This window comes from Lepidochelys kempii, chromosome 1 (assembly GCF_965140285.1).
Source record: "Lepidochelys kempii isolate rLepKem1 chromosome 1, rLepKem1.hap1, whole genome shotgun sequence".
NCBI lineage: Eukaryota > Metazoa > Chordata > Testudines > Cheloniidae > Lepidochelys > Lepidochelys kempii.
Genome location: NC_136380.1, coordinates 14,519,293 through 14,539,768, shown reverse-complemented (window position 1 = coordinate 14,539,768; position 20,476 = coordinate 14,519,293). Strand labels below are relative to the sequence as shown.

Here is a 20,476-nt window from a genome sequence, read left to right as displayed (position 1 = left end):
AGTACTGCCAAACCCTCCCAAGGCTTGCATTTCACACTACCCTTCAATTACTAATTAAAAGAATTTTTATAGCATTAACACAGTAATTTCATAGGCTCTATAGTTGAACCCTTCAGAAAATATATTTGATATTTGCTGAAGGCAAAGAGAGGTGGCTAGTGCCAGGCGAACTGAAAGAATGGTGAAGGCAGCAGAAAGCTCCAAGGCCCATGAGATTGGATAGATTACACATGAAGCTAGATTAGAGGAGAGGCAGTTTCATCTAGTGGACAGGGCACTGGACTAGGAGTCAGGAGAACTGGATTAAGAACATAAGAACGGCCATACTGAGTCAGATCAATGGTCCATCTAGCTCAGTAGCCTGTCTCGGAGAGTGGCCAGTGCCAGATGCTTCAGAGGGAATGAACAAAACAGCAATTATCAAGTTATCCATCCCATCATCCAGTCCTGGCAGCTGGAGGTTTAGGGACACCTGGAGTACGGGGTTGTGGCCCTAACCATCTTGGCTAACAGCCACTGATGGACCTATCCTTCATGAACTGATCTAATTCTTTTCTGAATTCACTTATACTTTTGGCCTTCACAACATCCCCTGGCAATGAGTTCCACATGTTCATTGGGTGTCGTGTGAGGAAGTACATCCTTTTGTTTGTTTTAAACCTGCTGCCTATTAATTTCATCAGGCAACCCTTAGTTCTTGTGTTACGTGAAGGGATAACACTTCCTTATTCACTTTCTCCACATCAGTCATGATTTTATAGACCTCCATCATATCCCCCCTTAAGTCGTCTAAGATGAACAGTCCCAATCTTTTCACCTTTTCTCACACAGAAGCTGCCCCTAATCATTTTCGTTGCCATTCTCTGCACCATTTCCAATTCTAATATATATTTTTTGAGATGGAGGTGACTAGAACTGCACGCAGTATTCCAGGTGTTGGCGCACCATGGATTAATAGAGTCACATTGTGATATCTCCTGTTTTATTATCTATCCCTTTCCTAATGGTTCCTAACATCCTGTTCACTTTTTTTTGACTGCCTCTGCACATTGAGTGGATGTTTTCAGAGAACTCTCCACAATGACTTCTAGATCTCTTTCTTGAGTTGCAACGCTAATTTAGACCCCATCATTTTATATGCATAATTGGGATTATTTTTCGAATATGCATTACTTTGTACTCATCAACACTGAATATCATCTGCCATTTTCTTGCCCAGTCACCCAATTTAGTGAGATGCCTTTGTAGCTCTTCGCAGTCAGCTTTGGACTTAACTATCTTGAGTAATTTTGTATCATTTGTAAACTTTGCCAGCTCACCGTTCACCCCTTTTTTCAGATAATTTATGAATATGTTGAACAGCACTGGTCCAAGTACAGATCCTCAGGGGACCCTGCTTTCCATTGTGAAAACGGATCATTTATTCCTATCCTTTGTTTGCTATCTCTTAACCAATTATAGGTTCGATTCCCATCTCTACCACTCGCCTTTCTGCTCTTTCTACCTTTGTCTCCTTAGATTATGTTCTTTGAAGCCTGGACAGTGTCTCACTATGCATTTGTGCAGTATATAGAGCAGTGGTTCTCAACCTTTTAACCACTGTGGGTCGCATATGCAGCTCTCTGTGTGTTACATGGGCCTTATCCACAAAATATATATACTACCAGTATGGCCCTGAGAATGTCACATAGGCCGTAGCTCCATGCTGATTGGGCCACAAAAGTGGCTCATGGGTTGAGAACCACTGACAGAGTTATGGGGCCAGATCTCAACTGGGGCCTGTAGGCACTACTGTAATACAAGCAATAAGCACATGAAGGCTTTTAAAAACAAGGATGGTATTTATGAACTGAAATGAATGGGGAGTCAGTGAGATGTCTTGGGTTGAGGGTTTTGTGGTTAAACTGTATACGTAAGAACACATCACTCTGCTGGAGCGTGGTGTAATTAACTTCTTTCTTGCTGCTGGGGAAGTCTTAAAACAAAAAAGGCTTCAGAAAATGCTTTTTCACATCCTTCAGTTATAGTGTGCGTCTACTGGTAGAAAAACAGTAAGTGGCTTACTGCTGCCTGACTGGGCCAGCCCACTCCTGCTTCCAGCCGAGTTTCTCCAGTTATCTAGGATAGTGACCATAACCTCCCCCAGTTCTTCTGAACAGTAGAGGGTCTGAAGATCTGAGAAAGTAGCTTCAAGGGCACAAATCCTAGATCAATCAGCTGTTCTTGACAATAGGATCTTGTCAGCTGACAGCCAATCTTGTTCTTTAAAAACACATCACTCCAAACATATCTCAGAACACACGTAGACAGCAGTACGTGGGCAAACAAGGTGAAGTCTGGTTGGTACTCACTGGCTTTTTCCATTCTTGCAAACTGCCCAGCTATCAACCAAGACAGGGCCGTGACTGCAGCCAGGGCTCCTATGTGCAGAAAGGGAGCTGTGGCCTAGGGGAACACAAACAAAAAGGACTGAATGAAAGGTATTTTATAGGCAGCGTCACTTAACTTTTCAAACAGTTATTACACACACACAGTAGAGTCTTAAGACAAGCGCTCTCGGCTGAACAGTGAAGTTTCCAGAGGGAATCTGCCTACCCCATTCTGAGACAGATCCCATGCATTCTTTAGCTGCTGCAACAAAGTAGCTCTACGTTCACGTAGGATAGGTCCAACGATCACTATTAGCCAAGATGGTCAGGCATGCAACCCCATGCTCCAGGTGTCCCTGCACCTCCATCAGCTTTTGACTGCACCCAGTTTCAGCCATCACCACCCTCAACCTGCCAGTGTGGCTTGGACATCAAAAAACACAAAGCTGTGCAGTTCTGGCACTCTAAACACAAGTGGAAGGCCAGTGTGAGGGTCCCCTGCTGCCACTATCTATTGGAAACAGAGCCCTACTTAAAACAGCAGATTAAACACACAAGAGTGCAGGAGGAAACCCACATTTTGCAGCCTAGTCTTCATACTCCCATCACCTTTCCCCCCCCCCGCCTTACCACTGCTGCTGCTATCTAATATTAATACTAATTATAAATATAAAACTCTGGCTCTTTAGATTGTCCAGCAAACAACTTTACACACAGCATAGCCTGATGGCTGTTCACCACCTGTCGAATCATAGAATCATAGGACTGGAAGGGACCTCAAGAGGTCATCTAGTCCTGTCCTCTGCACTCATGGCAGGACTAAGTACTATCTAGTATATGCTTTGACACTTCACTCTTCATTGTGTGTGATTGGTTTCCTTAGTCACATGGTACTGCTCCCACTCCCTTACTACATGACTAAATCTTCAGAAACCAGGGGAAGTCACTTCTGCCACAAATAGGGAATAGCCTTATTCGTGTATGCATCCCCTTCTTTGAGCATGCATCTGAGTATTCCTAAAAAGGATAGTTAACCCCAACCCAAACCACTAAACACATCTTTGGGGAAGTGAACAAAGAGACGTGAAAAAATGGCTTGTTCAAAAAGCAATTCAGGATTCACTAAAATATTTGGCAATAATTTCCCCCGATTATTCACCTGTCTTACAACATGAAAATTCCACTTTCTCTGAAGAAATCAAGGGTCTTCTTTTAATTAATTTTTAAACAGAAGCACATTACACCCCCCACCCCCCAAAAATTCCCCTTTAAGGCCAGAAGAAATTTTAAAGCTCCAGGTCTGTACTCCTAGGATTCAAAATTTGGGACACAGCTACACAAACTGAAACAACATAACTACTTAATTGAGCTTGCTGGAGTCTCATTGAATCATAGACTCATAGAAGATTAGGGTTGGAAGAGACCTCAGAAGGTCATCTAGTCCAACCCCCTGCTCAAAGCAGGGCCAACCCCAACTAAATCATCTCAGCCAGGGCTTTGTCAAGCCAGGCCTTAAAAGCCTCTAAGGATAGAGATTCCACCTCCACCTAGATACCTCCCTAAGTAACCCATTCCAGTGCTTCACCATCCTCCTAGTGAAATAGTTTTTCCTAATATCCAACCTAGACCTCCCCCAGTGCAACTTGAGACCGTTGCTCCTTGTTCTGTCATCTGCCACCACTGAGAACAGCCTAGCTCCATCCTCTTCGGAACCTCCCTTCAGATAGTTGAAGACAGCTATCAAATCCCCCTCAGTCTTCTCTTCTGCAAACTAAATAAGCCCAGTTCCCTCAGCTTCTCCTCATAAGTCATGTGCCCCAGCCCCCTAATAATTTTTGTTGCCTTCTGCTGGACTCTCTCCAGTTTGTCCACATCCTTTCTGTAGTGGAGGGGCCCAAAACTGGACACACTACTCCAGACGTGGCCTCACCAGTGCCGAATAGAGGGGAATAATCACTTCCCTCGATCTGCTGGCAATGCTTCTACTAATGCAGCCCAATAGGTCATTGATTTCAGAGGGCTTTATGTGACATCCAAGATCAATATTTCATATGTCCAGCTCTGTAGCTCTGCTTCAGCCTGATTTATAAGAACTAATAACTCCAAAGATAGAGACTATGGGTAAAATCCTGGCCCTTCTGAAGTCAACGGGAGTTGTGTCATTGACCTGATGGGAGCAAGGATTTCACCCTATGTATTGAAAACTACAGAACAAGCACTGTTCTTTGCAACAAGGCTTTAAATAGCCAAACGCACTATGCAACTTACTTGCATTGAAATAACTACCATCTCCCATTCATCATCCCAAAGTTGTGCTATAGAAGACATGGTTACTACAGTAACTACCAAGGTCGCCATCAGGCCGATCTGAAACAAAAGAAGAAAGTATTTACAAATCAAATCCCTAATAAGAACACTGTTGCTGTGTAGTCCGCTTAGCATAGTACCTTTCATCTGAGGTTCTTTAAGTGCTTTACAAAGGGGAAGTAAGTCTGGCAACACCATTGTGAGATGGATTTTGGTATTACCTTCATTTTACACATGGGCAAACTGTAGCACAAAGAGAGTAAGTGACTTGCCAAAGGGCAAGCAATGGCAGTCTCAGAGCAAATGACATTTCAACAAGCGTGTTTCCAGTGCATGCTTTTCCTTTTTAGATCCTGACACTCTATTCGGCACTCTTTTTAGCAATAGAGCGGCAGTGGCAGGACACAGAGCCCACTTGAAATACAAGTGATACCCTCTTGGCTATGGGTTGTAACAATCCAGCAGGGAGGGAAGTTAAAGGTACCTAGCAACTAAGGTGGTGCTGAAATAGAAAATATTAGTTGGAACAATATTGTGAAAAAAGTCCTCTGAAGACCATTTTGAAACTCCTGATTTTTGCTTTTCAATGAGTTTCCACTAAATGATGTTTTCGGCATCACATATTTCGGTAAAACGATGGATCTTTGCTGAAAGGATGTTTTGGTACTAGAGATGATCTGAACTCAACAAACTCTAGTTAGAGACCCTATGAAGAGAGAGATTCAATTTGCAAGACCCGTTTTAAGGGATTTAGTGGGCAATGCATGTTTTCAGGCACTGGAAGGGAAGGTTATTGACAGAAGAATACAAGGCAGAAAAAAGATCTTGGATTGACAACATGGTATCCTGGGTGGATCAAAAGGACTATTCATCCACAAAGATTAGCAGAGGACTGTAGAGAATGGGCTACCAGGGTTGCAAGCCTCTAGTCATGGAAATGTCACAAAAAATATTTCGGAAATGGAAAGATTCTACAGTACTTTCATTCAAAACCACAAGCTTAATTTTGAACCAACACACATTACATTTTGCCGTGTGACTGTTTTAAGATAGGTTTCAGAGTATCAGCCATGTTAGTCTGTATCCGCAAAAAGAAAAGGAGGACCCGTGGCACCTTAGAGACTAAATTAGTTAGTCTCTAAGGTGCCACAAGTCCACCTTTTCTTTTTGTTTTAAGATAGGAGAAGGGATGATCTGGACAAACATGAATGCTTCCCATAAGGGGAAGTATATACAAAAAGAAAAACAGCTTTATGTATAGATAGTATAATCGGCCTCAAATCTTCCCATTCACTCACACTTACATTCTAACCATATTCTGTAACCAGCGTTACACACTGCACCACTTTCTCCTACAGAACCACATCACAATCCAGTCCCATCCCACAGCGTAGTGAGGCAGGCCTGATTATAGACAGGTCAACTATCTTTTTTCACCCAGGACAAAAATTAACTTGGCAGTAACCACACTGATCACTGGTTAAACTCAGCCTTAAATCCTTCACTAGTTTATTAATTCAGACAGATTACCAGACTCAAACAGTCCATGAAATTGACCATTGCCTTTTTCTCTTCCCTTCTTGGAGCAGGCTTCAAAATATGATTCAACTGAGACACATTTGATGAAACAAGAACATTTCACTGGCATCAGTAGGTGGGACTAGATTCTCAGCAGTAAGCATGGAAAGCCCTAGCCAGGGCATTTGCTCCCAAATCAGTGATGTCAGGTGCTCTATAAAAAAGGTGAAGGGATGTCATCTACACTGCATTTTCAAGGGTCTTCCCACTTTTATTAGAGCAGTCCTCCAAATTTAGCTTGCAGTAAGTGAAAGGATTCCAAAACAGCGGTTTGGCATTGTGTCATGCTGACACACCACCGTGGTGTACATGTACACCACAACAAGGACACGCCAATAAGCAGCCACCTCTGAAAGCTGGGCACAGTTCAACATGACTTTCCCTGGGAGAGACTCACCATCTGAAATGGCAACAACACCCTTGCTCATCTGCATTGAGGTGCACTGAAAGAGCTATGTAGATGAACCTAGCAAGTTTTAGCTAGTGTTATTTGATTTTTTATGAAGCTCTAACACCCCAAAAAGGCAGAATCCAATGCATTGCTTCCCCCTGTATTTCAGTGCATCTTTTTGCAGACACTTGGACGTATTCAGAATGAACGAGTCTATGCACAGCACCAAAAAAAAAAAAAAAAAAAAAAAATCACTGGATTCACTGAAGGCAAAAGGTTAAAATAGCCTCATGATGGCACAGAAAGAACTTCAGCTTTACAGCTTTAGCCTGCCATGTCTGTCTTTTCCATCATTTCTATCACAAAGAACATTGTAGCAAATGCGTCAGAACACTGTTCTCTTCCATCTGTTATCTCAGTCTGCACTGTACATCTGGCTAGATTCAGAGGATGCTGCTGTTCTGTGCCTTGATCTCATGTACTGGCTGGATCTGGATTCTTTACAGAAAATTTCAGAGCCAAAAAAAAGACCAAAAAGTCTTTGAGAGAGAAAGCATAGGTTATACAAAACATACAGTACAAAACTCCTACAACTATCTGGATTTGTTTGAACTTAAGACACGTTGTCCATTGCCATGAAAAGAGCTGAGGTTTTTTTTCATTGTTGGGTTTGCTTGTTTTTTTAAAAAAAACCTTCAAAAAACCTGTTCTTGTTATTTCTGAGTAAAATACTTCTCACCTGGGAAAGAAATTCTCCTGGGCCTAGAATAATTCCCATGTCCTCATCTGCCATGCACCCTCCCTACTCTTTCTAATCCACCCCTTTGAGCAGTTCCTCCTCATGCACGACCCCTGTACGCTCCTTCTCCTGCATGCACTGTTGTTGTAGCCAAGTGGGTCCCAGGATATTACAGAGACGAGGTGGGTGAGGTAATATTTTTATTGAACTAGCTTCTGTTGGTGAGAGAGACCAGCTTTGGAGCTTACGCAGAGCTGACCTGAAGAAGCTTGTCTCTCTCACCAACAAAAGCTGGACCAATAAGAGATATTACTTCACCCACCTCGTCTCTCCTTCTCTTGAACAATCACCATATGGCTTGCTTTTAGTCTGTAAGGGGCAGATTCTCAACTGGTGTAGTTTGTCAGACACCAATGAATTTACACCAGCCTCTAGGTCCTTGGTGACAGGAATGGGTGCGTGCGCAAACACGAGCATAATGGTCAATAAACATTCATGGAGCAATAGAAAAGAGTGCAATGATATGGTTTCCTCTCATTCCTACGTGAACGGTCAGGGTGAAATTTCTCTCAGCAGCTGCCCATAAGAAAGAGGTGAAGTTTACACTAAGGGGGTCAGGGATGGATTAAGGCTAAACTTGGTCTGAACTGCACTGGAGAGGAAGGTCTGATAGGTAAGAATTTTAGGGACCCATTTCTAAACTTTGGGAGGCCTTCTTCAGACGGGAGGGAGGGGAAGTCTTGGATTGGCTGGCCAAGACAAAAATCTCTCCGTTCACCACCAAATGAGGTGGCCTCGCACATTATTTCCAGTGATTTCCTGATCATACTGGATTTACTCAACCTACGCAGGTCAGAGAAGTGAAATCTGAGATTAGTTGTCTTTGCAACATGAACAATAAGAAAGGTGGGGAATTCCAAAGGTGCATTGACGGCGGTTTGGATTGTGAGAGCCTTCATGGGTTGCTGGAGTAGGTGGAATTACACAAATACCGATGTGACTAGCGACCTTCCTGTTGTGCTCTCTGCTCTAGCAGATCATCTGGGAGGAAGTGCTCAGCAACATATAGAAGGCTGCTTGTATTCTGTCTGTATGTCCCTTAACAGTGTTCATGATTCATTCCTTTTAGCACCTGTATCTGCTGGTTACTGTTACATCCCATTCAGGGGCTCTGGGCAGGATGTAATAGCAGGGATAGAGGGGTATGCATTTGATCCAGGCAGCCTGTGAATAGAAGTATCCCACCCCGAGGCCCTTACCCTGACGACAGAACTACGAAGGCACGCTGATCGCCACTCCGCTTACCTTCAACTCATCTGCTTGGGCAAAAAAGCTTTGGGGGAAACGGCAAAAGTGTTCTGCCCGCGTACATCAGCCAAGTGGACGGCAATTAACAGAATGCTTGAGAGTTATAGCCGGATTCGCTCCCAGCTTGGGGACCAATTCAGTGGTGATGTGTACAGGTAGCGCCAGACTCCCTTGAACCCTCCTCCCCCTCTCAGACCCCAGATATGCAAAGAAAACCAAGCTGGAGTAATACACAGGAGTGGGAAGGAGGTACATGTGAAGGTAGAGCCTTTGGTCTAAAGGAGTTGACACTGTCTTACACATGGCCTCTGAACTTGGCCCATGATCCATAACTCTTTATAGGATCATGGAAGAGACCCTCATCTGAACAGATTCCTTGCCCTGAAAATACAGGCCACTGCATCCTGACAGTGCATGGAGCAGATATTTCCTGACATGGCACTGGATTTCAGCCATCCAAAGTTAACAAAAAAGAACCAAGACACAAATTTAAATTCTGGCCTTCAGCGGTCCCACCCCTTCGCTCAGCCTCCCACCTTGCAGCATCTGGAAAGTTCAAGGGAAAGAAACGGACAAGTCTGGTTTGGAATTTGTGAGGGACAGGGGTGGCGGGGGCAGCAATCACCAATTGATCCCTGTAACATATTTCTCTTTTGGTGTTACTCACCCAAGCCCACCAGCCACCTGGAATGTGTCAGAAAAATACCAGACTCCTCGCCAAGAAACATATGTTGTGCTCAGAATCAACAACTTGTTTTTCAGCAGCAGACATCCTCCGCCCCCCTTCTTTACCTCCCCACCCACCACCTCCCAACAGCAACACATTTTGGAAAGAGGAAAGAGACAGGAAAGTGGCAGAATTCAAATCCCCTGTACATATGCTGGTTAAAGGTCCAATCCTGCAAAATCCCCCCGGGTGCAGAACTCCCACTGATTTCAACGGGAGTTGTGTATTGAGAGCTTGTAGGACCTGTCCCATAATCAATTATTATGCGTTTGTGTATTGCATGTGTGTGTGTGTGTGTGTATATATATATATATATTTTACACTTAGTAGTGTTTCATCTAGCACTTGTTCTCCTGCAGACTTGTGTTTCCATACACCGCTAAGCTCTGTGGATTTTGGTGTATGGACATCTTTTTCTATTCCAATTTACAGAGGTTGGAGGTCCCCAAATTTCACCTGAACCTGAAAATGCAAATCAAGACACAGCCAAAGTTGCCAAATTTTGCTTGGTTTTGGGCCAATCCACGAATTCGTTCACCAGCTTCCTCTCACTTTCAAGTTCACGACTCAACACCTCCTCCCCTGCCTACAGTACACCCCTCCCCCTTCCTGGTCTTTATGGGTATGTCTACACTGCAATTAAAAAGCTGCCACTGGCCCATGCCAGCTGACTCGGGGTAAGGGGATGTTTAATTGCGGTGTAGATTTTCTGGCTTGAGCCCAGGCTATAGGACCCTGTGAGGCAGGAAGGCCCCCAAGCTCAGGCTGCAGCCTAAGCCTAAATGTCTACACTGCAATTAATCAGCCCCTCAGCTCAAGCTCCACGAGCCCGAGCCAGCTGCAGGTTTTCAATCACAGTGTAGACACACCCTCAGATCCTCCCAAGCACCCCACTTGCTATCCTTCTCTCACTATGGGCTTAAGAACTTCTTTCCACACTACCATTTATGATTGGAATGCTCCCTTCCTTGTGCCTCCAGGGACCTGCTTCACACCTCATCACATCCCTCTTCAAACCATAGATCTTTCATGAAACCTTTCAACACCCTCCTCGTTTTGTGCCTGAACCATTCTCCAGTACGTTGTGAACAGCACAGAATGACATTGCATGTGTCTGAATTACACAGCAAGCTGTTTGGAACAGGGCGGGGATGTTTTCTCCAGGTCTGCACAGTGCCAAGCACAAAGCTGGTGCTCTCTATGAAATAATAACCTGCAAATGGAAGCTTGTATCCTGCGTGCTTTTGCAAATCAAACAAGGCACACAGATGTGCTTTGCTGCAAATTGGTTACTAAAAATTAAAATCAGCTTCACAATGGGAGCTATTCTCTAGCCCAGTGGGCTATAGCTTGCCTTTATTACATTCACTGCTTTGCATTATATTCTGCTTTGCATTACATTCAGCAGTAATGCAAGAAATGTACAGACCTGTATCCTATACGACATTAGCTTCAGCAAGTTAGTATAAGGCTTGAGGCCTATGATCTTTGAACAGATAAACTTTGCACTGATCAACAGCCCAACAGAAAACCTGGGGAGCTGAAAATAGAATTTAAGGGGAAGTTCTGACCACAGGTACATGCGTCAACCACAAAAGTGTCCTGGCAATGAACTGACCTACATAACAGGTACACGACACACATCTAAGGCTAGCCTGCTTGCTTGCCTATATATCTTTTCTTATAAGTTTCTTATGGGTTTGATTATTTGTTTTATTATACTAGGTTTATAGGTCTACAGTAGAGGATATTTTGGCTGTAACTCAAGGGACCCCCAGGCCACATCCTGTATGTTGCACTAAGTCAAAATTAGCATTCATATGTTTGGGACCTTTCACCTAGATACATGGTGCTGAGCTAAAGCATAAAGGCCCATATATAGCTGTGACCTTAACATAGAGGATACGTTGAAGTAGGTTGGCATAGGGGGCTTCCTAAGTTCATACCCCTTTAAATGTAACAGGTACACCACAACTTGGAAAGAACTGAAATAACTAGTTAGGAAAGAAATAACAAATGTGATACCTAACCACAAAAGGGCCATGGTAACAAACTGACGTATATGATAATAAGTTGAGATCACGGATAGACTAATATATAGAAAAAAGACACTACAACGTTAGTAAGATGAGGAAATACAAATAAGGAAAGGGGGGGAATCCCCCACTGAATATGCATCCAACATAACAGTGTTAGCGTAACCTATTATGAAAGTGACATCCCAGCCTAGGGGCAGTAGGAGAGAGAGCTGTAGTCCTTGGGAGGTGCCAGAATGATGGCCACTGGTGATATTGTAGACGGCAATGGTGATGAGGAAGACAATGACTAACATTTCAGGTGTTCTACAAGTAGACGGGTGTGCAGAGGTACATCCTATAGTATCTCTACCTACCTTACTGAGTTGGGGTGTTTGTGACTGTGCTAAATGTATTAATAAACTAAACTCGTAAATATAAAAGGGTTCCTATAGTGCAAGTGTTGCACCTGTGCACATCGGGGTTCCCAGTTATATAATAATTTAAATAATACTGGGCCTGATCTTGGGACAAGAACCTGTCATCCATCAAAGCGATAACTGGGGATTCTTAAGTCTTAAGAATTATATATTAATCAATATAGTTAATGCCCGATCTTTAGATTGTGTAACAGTCCCCACTAGCGAAATTAGTCCCCTGAAAGCAAAAGGTAGACCAACTGCTCAGAGTTCAGGTCCCAACCCCCCTCCCACATGGAAGCTTTGTCTTAGTAAAGAAGTCTAGTGGTTAGAGCAGGGAGCTAGCAATCAGGATTCCTTGTGCAATGCTTTGAAAACAGGAAGTGCTGCATAGCCATATTGCCAGCTGCTCCACTGACTTACTGTAGGACTATGGGTAAGTCACTTATTCTCTGTGCAGTTTCTCCATTTACTTGCCAAAGGGGAGTTATATTTGTGACTCTCACATAACAAGATGGCCCCCTTGTCTCCTTCAGGCAATGCTTTGGGATAGATACTGCCAGGGAAAGCTTTCAAGGAGCTGTGGAGACAAGGGTCTGCGGGAGTCGAGAAGGGCAGTATGGAGGCATGGGGGCTTGTGTGGACATCCATGGGCCGTGCAGATCTCAGATCTCTAGGTTGTCAGGGCTGAACCTCTTGTTCATTCCTCAGGTGGGGGAAACTCCAGCCCTCCCTAACGGAATAATCAAGTGGGAACTCTGCAAAGCAAACTTCAGGAACTGTCTGGTCTCCTGCAGACTTTTTCTGCATAAGATAATAAGCTAGACCGAAATATTAGTGTGCTTCAGAAGTAAAGGGAGTAACTGTGTGGTGCTTAATTTTGCCATTCGCCATCCTAACTTATGTTTTCTTGCAGTGCTCAGATAATACCTGCTGCAGAAGAGACTCCAACCTGCCACCATTAAACCTCTTTGAACTCGGCTCTCCAACCAGAGATTCAAAAATCCTGAAGGTTCACCATAATTTCACATGACTCTGCATTTGCCATCAGCCACAGGAACCCAGGTAAAAAGCTAACAGTTATATAGCACCCTTTATCTAGCAAAACATACAGGAATCTCTCCGCCCCACTGAAAAACCGCCACCAGTGGGTGAAATGTGGCGACTGTTTCCAAGAGCACATACAATTTGTGGCAGGAAATGCCTGGGGAATTTGTGGCAGGCAAAAACCAAATTATCCAGACTGGGGCAATGGGATCTTTAGTAGCTGAGAGAAGGGAAGGTTTTGGTTCTACTTCCTATGTAACAGGCTGGGATACGTCTCCCCCTCCCCCACCCCTTCCCCCCGCCAAGATTTAAAGTCAAGTGCTGCAGCCAGCCAAGTAGTTCTGACACCCCTCCATGAGCAATACGTTTTGGGACCTCCATACATTCCTTCAGTCTTCTTTGGTTTACTCAGATCCTTGGTGGTTTCCTAACTGAGAAGGAGCAATTTACCTTGTGGAGCCAGTGTAGGTTCATTTGCTGTCCCACAGCTATGTGACATAGTGCTAAAATCTGAAAGGACAATCAAAAGAGAAGCCAGTCAGAGATCAGAACGGACAAGCTATACATGTTCATTCAGCATGTGGAGAAAATGCACCTTCAATAAGACATTGCTTAATGGCATGGAAGAAAAGCAGTTATAGGATGGGGTTGGCAGGAAGGTTTAAGACCGTGGCAATTGTACAGAAGAGTGCTCTTCATAAAAATAATCTAATAAATGGACTTTTATCCCCCTTGAGAGGGAAACTACTATTGTGTTACTGCCCAGGGCCATGGAGCTGGCCCAAGGCACTATCTACACTGCGTCAGGCAAGAATTTGCTGCCTGCTGAAGCATCAGCTTGAAAATACTGGCCCTGGCAGCCCAGGACGCAGTGAAGCAGTTTTTGCCCAGGACCGAGGGACCAAAACCTGGTGCTGCAAGAGCAGACAGGACTGAAACCATCATGAATATGAGACACCGGAGAGATCTATTTCTCAGGAGGCCAGCTGCAGCACGAACACATGCGTTGCAATTTCGGCAAGCGACACAGCCAGCAGGCCTGATGGTGGAACCGCACAGTTGTCATCCCAAGCTGAAATTTTTGCATTTACTCCGGGCTGTTTAAGGGTGAGAGCACATGAGAAACACACTGTACAGAACTAAGCCATTCCCGACAGTAAGATTTCATAAACCCCTTTGCACAGACATTCACGCTCCGGTTTTCTACACAAGCTTTCATAGAGGGATTTTATCTTACATACCAATAATGCTGTGATATACAGAAAGCCAGTAGCAGCTGTTACAAGTATTGGAATGGACCAGTCACTCCAATATCCCATTCGGTTATATAAATACCTGGAAGATAAGTATGAAAACAAAGATTAGGGAGTGAGCCAATAGCTCAGCAGCTCTGCTTGATTAAACAAGGATTAGAGAGAAGGCCTTTCCCTTCCCACCAAGCAGATCAGAGATGGGAGATGAAACAAACAAGTCATTAAAAAAAACAACCCCCCCCAATATTTGGGTACCGATCCCTCTTGGGAAACCAGGAGTTACACAATCACATTAAATACTGATACTGTGCTATGGGGGAAAATACACTGGGGTTTGGGTTTAAAAAAATAATTCCATATAAACCACCAAAGAGACAGACAAATATTCCAGCTGGAACAGCAGCTTCAAACCAGTACCTGGCATTCACAGACCAGCCATTTCACCAATCCAACAACAATATATAGGTAAAATCAGAAGTGAAAGACAGGGAGGAAAATAAGAGTTAAGCTATCCACAATGGTGCTCTATTCAAGTCCTGGGTTCCTAGCAGAGGGGAAGGTGGTGGTGATAGAAATTGCATCTGATCTACATTTCAGAGCCAGACCACAGAAACTGGAAGGCGTCAACCAATTCTTCCAAAAAACAGCCTTTTAGGGTATGTCTACACACCAGTTAAACACCCATGGCTGGCCTGGCTCCTCTGACTTGGGCTAGTGGTGCTTGGGCTGTGAAATTGGGGTGCAGATATTTGGGCTCAGGACCCTGTGAGGGGGGACCCAGCCTGATCCCGAATGTCTAGACAGCCATTTTATAGCCCCTCAGCCCAAGTCAACTGACCTGGGCCAGCCGCAGGTGTTTAATTGCTGTGTAGACACAGGGTGTATGACGGTGTAAGGCAGGGGTGACCAACCTGAGCCTGAGTACGAGCCAGAATTTATCAATGTGTGGTGTTTAGATGTTGCTTGTAATTATCAGAATTGGGAGCACTGGCTGTTGGGAGTCTGAAAGGACAGGAAACAGGAAGGAGGGGAGAGGAGTTGAAGAGGCCGAGGGAGAGCTACTGAGGGTGCAGCAGCAGCTTGGAAAAGAGGTTTCCACTTTAAAAAATAAAGTCCTGTTGAAGTTTGTTCGTACCTTGCCTGGCTACTACAACATTTTGGCGACGAGGATGGATCTTCTGCCTCTGAACCCACCTGCACCCTTTGTACAAAGCCCAAGTGAGCCTCCAATTGCTTTTACTGCCTGGATCCATACGTTTGAGACTTATCTGCTTGCAATCAGTGCTACAGGGATTTCTGAAGTAAGAAAGCCTGCTCTGCTAATCCACTGCCTTGGAGCAGAAGGGCAGCATATATTTTACACTTTTCCCCTTGCAGACGATAAATATGAGACTGCACTCACTGCATTAAAGAACTTTTTTGTACCAAAAGTGAACGTAGTAGCTAATTGCTACAGATTTTGCCAGCATGAGGAGAAACCAGGGGAGACTATGATGCAGTATATTGCTTCCCTGAGGAGTATGATTGCAACTTGTGACTTTGGGAATATGGCAAATGAGATGATTAGAGACCAGCTCATTAAGAAAAAACCATGCTTTGTGTAAGAGAATGTTTACTTCTGGAACCACAAAGTATACTAGAAAAAGCAATAACCATTGCTACCCAGATTGAGTCAGCGACAGCTGAAGCCAAAATAATGAGCATGGATACAGGAGGCACAGTCCAGGCTGTGACTCCTTTGCAGAAAAGTTCACTATTGCTGCAGACAAACAATTACAAGAGGAAAACTAATGAAAAACCACCAAATAAGCAAATTCGAAATACAGTAAAAGCATGCTTTTGCTGTGGATCCCCACAACACCTTGCAAGCTACACAGGATGTCCAGCAAAAGTAGCTCAGTGCAATCATTGCAAAAAGATTAGACGTTTTGCTAAAGTATGTCGCAGCAGACAGTTCAATCAACAGGTGCATGCAGTTACAATACCAGATGTTACTGTGCTGAGTGTGGACAAAATCACTACTGCACATATTCCAGAACAAATAAAGTGCACGGAAAACGTTTCCGCCATACCCTCAGTCAAATCACACTCTATTCAGCTAATGTTGGACACTGGCTCAGCAGTATCTATACTACTTGATTCCATCTATTTGCATTACTTTAAAGATGTGCCTCTTACTGAACCCAACCTTCACTTGGTGTGCTATTTGAAAAACCATATTCCAGTACATGGCTGCCTGCAGCAATAGTTACTTTTGGTGATTGCTGTGTAACTGCAGAGCTCTATATTGTCCACAAAGGCACTCCCATCCTTGGCAGAGATTTATTAGCTGCTTTATATCTCAGCGTAGTTAATGGACAAATTGATCTTCCTCAGCAAAGCACTCTTGCGGTACACACACCAGTTTCAGCTGGGACCCAACACCAGGTTGAGGAGAAACTCGTCTGTGCTTATGGGTTTCTGCATAAAGTTAAAATACGGAATAATGTGATGCCTGTACGACAGAAGTTACGGCGCTTACCACCTTCAGTCAGGGAAGCTGTTTCAGAGGAACTTAGAAAACTTGTTCAAGAGGACATTATTGAAGAGATTAACTCCTCAGAATGGGTTTCACTTATAGTAGTGATGCAGAAGAAGGATGGAGGCATTCGCCTTTGTGTGGACTTAAGTGAGCCAAATAAAGCTATTGTGATTGACAGCCATCCTCTTCCTCACATAGAAGAAGTATTTGCAGAACTCTGTGGAGCAAAGATGTTTTCTGCTCTTGATTCGCAGAACGCATATCACCAGGTTATGATGCATGAAGATAGAAGAGACCTCACATCATTTATTACACGAGGGACTATTCCGTTTTAAACGTGTTCCATACTGTCTCGCATCAGCCTCAAGTGCCTTCCAAAAAATGATGTCATTGATTTTGAAGAATCAACATGGAGTTCAGTGCTATTTGGATATTATCATTGTGTTTGGAAATACTTCAGAGGAGCATGACAATAACCTGCAGTCTGTACTAAACTGCATCAGCAAAGCAGGCCTCAAGCTCAATAGGTCCAAATGCAAATTTAGACAAACTGAACTCTCCTTTCTGGGGCATACAATTTCACAGGTTGGACTAAAACCTGATCCGACTCATATCCTGGCAATTTCAAATGCTTCTCCTCCAACAGATTTGCAAACCTTACGTTCCTTCTTGGGTCTTTCCTCCTGGTATGCAAAATTCATTCCCAATTATGCTTCTGTCATTGAACCGTTACGAGAATTACTATGGGGAAGTTCAACCTCAGTGTGGACAATGGATGCACAAGCTAGTTTCGAAAGGGCAAAAGACTTGATTGTACATAGTCCAGTACTTGCACTATTCAGTCCTGCTTTGCCCACAATTGTAACTGATGCGTCTGATTATGGACTTGGGGCTGTCCTCACACAACTTCATTAGGACAACACAGAGAGGACTGTTGCATTTGCTTCAAGGACACTAAGTAATACTGAGAGAAAATATTCTGCAGTCGAAAAAGCAGCACTTGCTTGTGTCCGGGCTACTGAAAAATGGAGAACTTACCTGTGGGGCTGCACGTTCAAGTTGCGCACAGACCACAGCCCTTTGACAACATTGCTCACCACGAAAGGACTGGGAAGAGCAGGATATCGTATTGCTAGATGGTCTGCAAGACTACTCTCTTTCAATTATGAACTGGAATATAAGCTTGGAAACCAAAATGTGATAGCTGATTGCCTTTCTCACCTGCCTTTGCCTTCACCAGATGGTGCACCAGAGGATGAGGATGTAATAGTTGCACTTATTACAAGCACTCTTACTGCAGTTAGAAGAGAACAATTTCAAGCTGCTTGTTCAGCGTGTCCAATTCAACAAAAACCATGGGAATTTCTGACAAAGATGGCCCAGAAACCCTAAAAACCTTGACCCAGTTTTGCTGCCTCATTTTAGAGTTCAGTATGAACTTTCTTTGCTCGATGACTGTGTGCTACGAGGTACACACCGGCTACTTGTGCCGGAAGAATTACAGTCAAAACCCATACACCTGGCACACGATACTCAAAAAGGAATTGTCAGAACAAAACGACTACTGGATCTGTATTGGTGGCCAGGGATGGACTCTCAAACTGAAGCACTCATAAAATCCTGTGTCACTTGCCAAATGCATGATAAGACAGCAGTGACATGTACCCCTCCATTACAGCCTGTTCCTCTTCCTGAATCTACATGGGGAAAAGTGGCGATTGACATTGTAGGACCCTTTGATACTGCTCCAATTGACTGTCATTACGCCATCACCTTAATAGACTATTTCAGTAAATGGCCTGAGGTAGTGTTTACATCGCAAATCTCGTCTGCTACAGTAATTAAGTTCCTCTCTTCAGTTTCTAGCAAGGAAGGTAACCCCAAAGAACTGGTTTCAGATAATGGTAGTCAATTTACTTCCCTAGAGTTTGAAACTTTTCTAGCAGAGAGGAACATTTTACAGAGAAGGTCATCCGTATACTATCCTCAAGCCAATGGGGAAATCGAACGGTTTAACACAGTGGTTCTCAACTGTGGTCCACCATTTGTTCAGGGAAAGTCCCTGGTGCTCTGGGCTGGTTTGTTTACCTGCCGCATCCGCAGGTTGGGCTGATTGCGGCTCCCACTGGCTGTGGTTCCGCTCCAGGCCAATGGGAACTGCTGGAAGCGGTGGCCAGCACATCCCTCGGCCCGCGCCGTTTCCCGCAACCCCCATTGGCCTGGGACGGTGAACCGTGGCCAGTGGGAGCCGCGATCGGCTGAACCTGCGGACGCTGAAGGTAAACAAACTAGCCTGGTGTGCCAGGGGCTTTCCCTGAACAAACGGTGGACCACGGTTGAGAACCACTGGTTTAACAGAAGTTTGAAAGAAAGTTGGCAAACTGCTAAACTGGAAGGGCGATTGTGGATAACCTTCACTACTGATTTCTTGCAAGCATACCGAGCTACATGACGTGCCACAATGCAAAGATCACCCGCAGAGTTACTGCATGGGAAACAGATGAATACTAAACTGAACATTGCTGGATTGTTAAAGGCACGACCTGAGGCCCCAACCAAGGATGATGTGAGAAAAACAGTTGAACAGAACCAAGCAAAGTCTAAGGCTTTCACAGACAAGTGGTGGGGTGCTAAGGAATCAAAGTTTGAGTGTGGTTCCTTCGTTAGAATACGAAAATTTACGCAAAGGGGACCATAAATGGAATTTTATGCAAAGGGGACCATAAATTCACAGCTCCTCTTACAATCATAGAGAAGAAGGGACCTTACATCTATTGACTTTCTGATGGGTGGGTATGGAATGCTTCTTATCTTGCACCTGCCTATGCACCAAGAGGAGATTATGCCAATACCCAGTCTGCATTGGATGACTTCACTGTAGTATCAACACAACAAGACATTGCACTGGAACCGGGGCTTGAGAGACGGCCTGTCAGACCCAGACAACCACCTGTCTGGACTAGAGACTATGTTATGTAGTATCTATAGAGTTTTTAGTGTAATATTTCTGTCACAGTTAGTGCCTTGTTTCCTATTTGTTCCTGTGGTTAGAACAACAATGTTTATTGTAACTGGGAGAGTTTCTTAAGAGAAGATGGAATGCAGTGTTCGCATGTTGCTTGTAATTATTAGAATTGGGAGCACTGGCTGTTGGGAGTCTGAAAGGACAGGAAACAGGAAGGAGGGGAGAGGAGTTGAAGAGGCTGAGGGAGAGCTACTGAGGGTGCAACAGCAGCTTGGAAAAGAGGTTTCCACTTTAAAAAATAAAGTCCTGTTGAAGTCTGTTCGTTCCTTGCCTGGCTACTACAACACAATGTACATTACCAAAGAGCCACAGTAATATGTCAGCAGCCCCTCCATCTGCTCTCCCCACCCCTGCTCCCAGTGCCTCCAGCCCACTGGCAGCCCCACCGATCAGTGACTCCCCCTCCCTCCCCGCACCTCCCAATCAGCTGTTTTGTGGTGTGCAGGAGGTTGAGGGTGGGGGAGAGGAGTGAGGGCCCTGCAGGCACAGAAGAGGGGACGGGAAGGGGTGGGGTGGGGGCAGGGCCTGTGGCAGAGCCAGGGGTTGAGCCGTGAGCACCCCCGAGCACATTGGAAAGTTGGTGTCTGTAGCTCCAGCCCCGGAGTCGGTGCCTGTACAAGGAGCCGCGTATTAACGTCTGAAGAGCCGCACGTGGCTCCGGAGCCCCAGGCTGGCCACCCCTGGTGTAAGGCAAGCATGTCTACCAGGTTAGGTGCTCGTTTGCTTAGAGGACTTCAGGAAAGTTGGGGAGCTGGTATGTTCTGGTGATTAGAGAAG

The 20,476-nt window shown here is 44.5% G+C and overlaps 1 protein-coding gene across 5 annotated transcripts in view; it reads right to left on the bottom strand.

Annotated features, from left to right (window-relative positions):
* GDPD5 (glycerophosphodiester phosphodiesterase domain containing 5) overlaps positions 1–20,476 on the bottom strand; it is a 337,677-nt gene that overhangs the window by 62,563 nt on the left and 254,638 nt on the right. For all 5 annotated transcript variants that reach the window (XM_073334846.2, XM_073334855.2, XM_073334875.2 and 2 more), the window contains 4 exons: positions 14,142–14,235; positions 13,351–13,410; positions 4,638–4,736; positions 2,352–2,445 (listed from right to left, as the gene is read on the bottom strand). In XM_073334846.2, the coding sequence (XP_073190947.1) occupies positions 2,352–2,445; positions 4,638–4,736; positions 13,351–13,410; positions 14,142–14,235 (347 nt within the window). The remainder of the gene's footprint in view (positions 1–2,351; positions 2,446–4,637; positions 4,737–13,350; positions 13,411–14,141; positions 14,236–20,476) is intronic.